This window comes from Poecilia reticulata, linkage group LG4 (genome assembly GCF_000633615.1).
Source record: "Poecilia reticulata strain Guanapo linkage group LG4, Guppy_female_1.0+MT, whole genome shotgun sequence".
NCBI classification, from domain to species: Eukaryota; Metazoa; Chordata; class Actinopteri; order Cyprinodontiformes; family Poeciliidae; genus Poecilia; species Poecilia reticulata.
In genome coordinates, this window is record NC_024334.1 from 31,202,302 (window position 1) to 31,206,598 (window position 4,297).

Below are 4,297 nucleotides of genomic sequence, written 5' to 3' on the forward strand. Positions count from 1 at the left end.
CGAGGTGAGGCCGACTATTTCTAGCCGGAACCTCTCAGCCTCACACAGTAGCTCCGGCTCCTTCCCCACCAGAGAGGTGACGTTCCACGTCCCAAGAGCCAACTTGCAGGAGGAAGGCCTGTCCTGGTTCCACAGCAATGAGGAAGGCTTCAACACTGGCTCCCATCTTTGGCAAAATGCTAAGACAACAAATAATAAAAATTAACTATATAGAGAACAGCTACATTCAAATAGCAAATGAAGCCAATAAGAAAGTGCTTCTACAAAGACCTAGGATCATTAGAGTAACACATACCTGCACATATTTGACTACATGGTCCACAGTTTGACATGAGCTGTTTTGGCATTTTTCTTTGGCCCTTGGATGTAGGAAAGAGAACATGAACCAACAGAAGCCTGTTTTTTCCAGCCCTGAAGGAAAAACAGGAAATACAGCAGAAACATTAAAATAAATAAATATTTTAAAAAGAAGTGTGAGTAAAACTAATCAGACTCACCTCTATGTGTCACTATCATATTCATTCAAATTACTCTGCACACCCGGTTTGCAAGATAAAGCATAAAAAATTCAGAAATAATTAAAGAAATAAGTCAGCTTATAGAAACATTTTTGGACAGCATTAAAAGTTGTGCCAACCTGTCTGAAGAAATGTGTTGAAGTCATCATAACAGACTTCAGTCACCAACTAATAATAATAAAAAAACATTTTGGCAGTTTTTAGATGTGCCACATCGTCAAATGGCTTAATTAACTCCTCATTGTGTAGATACGTTCTCCAGAGTCCTGCTCATCACCTAATTATTGTATTCAGGTGTGGTGCAGCAGCGGCACATATAAATGTTGCAGGACAGTGACCCTCCAGGACTGGAGTTTGACACCTATGGCATAGATCAAGCCAACGGTCCAGCACAGCCGCTCCCCGTTTTGGAGTCTACAGCCAAAAACTTGATGAAAACGACCTCCGCAGCTAAATAATGTTAACTCAAATGGCCTCCAGATTTTCCTGACAGTTTTAATGTTTGGTTAAGATAATAAACAGTCGTATATACCGTGATAGCCAAACAAATAAACGTACGATAAGCGAACTATGTGAATCGATACTCTTGCGTAAGTGGACAATTGCCGTTTTTAATTCATATAGCACTCTATCTATCTATCTATCTATCTATCTATCTATCTATCTATCTATCTATCTATCTATCTATCTATCTATCTATCTATCTATCTATCTATCTATCTNGTCCCGAGTTGAGGTCAGCAGCACACCATCCCCACTATAAACAGTGTTGGTGCTACACTGATTCCCCCTCCTATGGAGGTACCATTGCCGAGGTACCCTCGGAACGTGTTCAAAGTTCTGCCGGAGATGAGAGTAAAAGCTCCGTCTCACAGGGGACTCCGCCAGACGTTCCCAGCAGACCCTCACTACACGTTTGGGCCTGCCAGGTCTGACCGGTTTCCTCCCCCACCACTGGAGCCAACTCACCACCAGGTAGTGGTCAGTGGACAGCTCCGCATCTCTCTTCACCCGAGTGTCCAAGACATACGGCCGCAGATCCGATAAAACGATGACAAAATCGATCATCGAACTGCGGCCTAGGCTGTCCTGGTGACAAGTGCACATATGGACGCCCTTATGCCTGAACATGGTGTTCGTGATGGCTGCAGTGGTTTGTGATGGAGTTCTGTGACGAGCACTGAAGTCCCAACAACAGAACACCACTCGAGTTCAGATCGGCCCAAAAAATAAATAAAAATAAAAAAATAAAATCTTAGTGGTGATAGCAATAAAATAAGGTAAAACTGACAATGATAATGATATTAATAAAATAATTTACATATTAAAACAAATAATAATAATATTGATGACAACAGTTCTGATAATAAATCTGTTCTATTGAGTTCTTCAATATTAATAATAAAATATGGCAAAAACTCACATATACACACAGAAATATACCGCTAATTCCATTCTAACACAAGCATGTAATCAGCACAAAATGCAACAGAAAGGCAATTAACAAGAACCTTATTTTAAACACTTAATTCAGCTCAGATAATGAAACGTTCTCCCTTTGAGTTGATCATTGATCAAAGCAATGTCCAAAAATCCAAAAATTGATGGAACAAAACAACTTGAGGAAGGTGTCGAGGGTTGGCTGGCGACCCAGCGTGGGGTTCTCAGCCGAACCTGTGGTACTTTTGGTTGGAAACACAGAGGAAAGTATCTTTCTGGTCGAGGAATGGAGAGGCTGCCAAAGCAGGCAGACACGCCAAGAGTCTCTATGGGAACGCACAAACGCGTGGTACGCAGAATACTTTCTAGAAGTTCTACAGTGAACACTTTGAAGGTTTTGAAATAAATCTGCTTCTTGGCAAGCAGGTTAGAAGAAAAAGGTTCGCAGTTCTTGTGTCTCAGTTGGAGGTTGACTCCAAAGACGAGGCTTTGGGATCCAGGCCTTGCATTTGTATTGGGGATCAGTTCTTATCTGATCAGCTCCGAGTTTTATTGCAGGGAGTTTGACAGTGACGTCTCTAACACAAAGAATGTGATGTCTCCAGCGGTGGTGTCTCCAGTACAAGAAATGCTCAGAAATTAGATCTGATCAGTTTTTGAATTAAGATGGATTACAATAATTAGTTGAAAATAGATTTATTAACAATATATAAGTGGTATAAAAATATCTAAAAATGAAATAAGGAAAGAAATAAGAAAAGTAAATGTTTGAAAAAAAAGTTTAACATGAAATAAATGAAACAATAGATTAAAAATAGAAATCATGAAATGATTATTTTGGTTCATTTGTTGGAACATTAAACAATTTTATGGGGCAATTTATTTAATTCTCTATCTATTCTTGATTTTTGCAGAATTTGTCCTCCATAGGACCCACCACTCTGGGTTCACAGGACAGGCCAAAACTTATTCTAAGTAGTTCTTAAACTCAATTAGCAACTCTAGTTTACTTATTCTTAAACGTATTTGAACTCACACAATTTGTATGTGAAACTCAATTATTTTGGTTAAATGATTGTTATTCCATGCATTAACCTTTTGTGTGTGTGTGTGTGTGTGTGTGTGTGCGCGCGCGCGCGTGTGTGTGTGTGTTTGTCTGTTTGTCCTGTAGGATGAGTTCCATCCATTCATTGAGGCTCTGCTGCCCCAGGTTCGTGCCTTCGCTTATACATGGTTTAACCTTCAGGCCAGAAAGAGGAAGTACTTCAAAAAACATGAGAAGAGGATGACTAAAGAAGAAGAGAGAGCTGTTAAAGATGAATTACTGGGAGAAAAAGCAGAGGTAGATTTTTAAAATAATGCTGTGCAGCTAATTATCAACTAAAGTGCTGATTTCATGAACTGAGATTTCTGTTTCTGTATCATTCTGCTACTAGGTGAAACAAAAGTGGGCTAGCCGACTTTTGGCGAAACTAAGAAAAGACATCAGACCTGAATGCAGAGAGGACTTTGTCTTGTCAATCACTGGGAAGAAGGCTGCGTGTTGTGTCTTGTCAAATCCTGATCAGAAAGGCAAAATGAGACGAATAGACTGTCTCAGACAAGCTGACAAGGTAAATCGATAGATAAGTAGATATTTTCTGCTAAGGAGAGTTATTAGCAGAAAATAATCACATTATTTTCTACTAGTTATTAGTTATAAGTTATTATTTTCAGTGTATATTCTTGTTGGGAATGATTGAACATCATAGATGAACCAAACTTGTTAATGCCAACTCACAACGGATCAAATGAACACACATCGAAAGCATCAGTATTTTGGCCAATTGCAGTTATTCTTTTAAACCAGCAGGTGGCATAGCCCAGCAGGAGAAGCAAATAAATTAGTACACTAAAGTGAATTTTCCATACATATATATACATACATATACATATATATACACTCCTGATAAAAATCTTAAGACCAGTCAAAAAATTGCAAGAATTTGCATCTTGCACTATTGGATCTTAAGAAGGTTCTAAGTAGAGCGTCACAATGTTAAAGGAAAAAATCAGTGAAAGAGACAAGAACTTTTGAGCAGGGAATTTTCTGAAAACTGCATTTACACTAAAACATGATTTTTTTCAGCTGATCAAAAGTTTAAGACCATAGCTCAAAAAAACCTGAAAACCCCCCAAAACAGAACTCCAAGTGTCAAAAAAGGACTCAGTAAATGAGTAGCTCCACCATTCTTTTTGATGACTTCAAACAATGGTTTAGGCTTGATGCCAGTGTTTCCAGGAGGCTAGTGGGAACGTTGCTCCAAGTGTTGAAGATGGCTTCACGAAGGGCATCCACT

General features: G+C 39.0%; 1 protein-coding gene across 1 annotated transcript in view; it reads left to right on the plus strand.

Annotated features, from left to right (window-relative positions):
- nfic (nuclear factor I/C) overlaps positions 1 to 4,297 on the plus strand; it is a 67,373-nt gene that overhangs the window by 16,980 nt on the left and 46,096 nt on the right. Inside the window, exons 2-3 of the mRNA XM_008408170.2 lie at positions 3,130 to 3,300; positions 3,395 to 3,571. Of these exons, the coding sequence (XP_008406392.1) occupies positions 3,130 to 3,300; positions 3,395 to 3,571 (348 nt within the window). The remainder of the gene's footprint in view (positions 1 to 3,129; positions 3,301 to 3,394; positions 3,572 to 4,297) is intronic.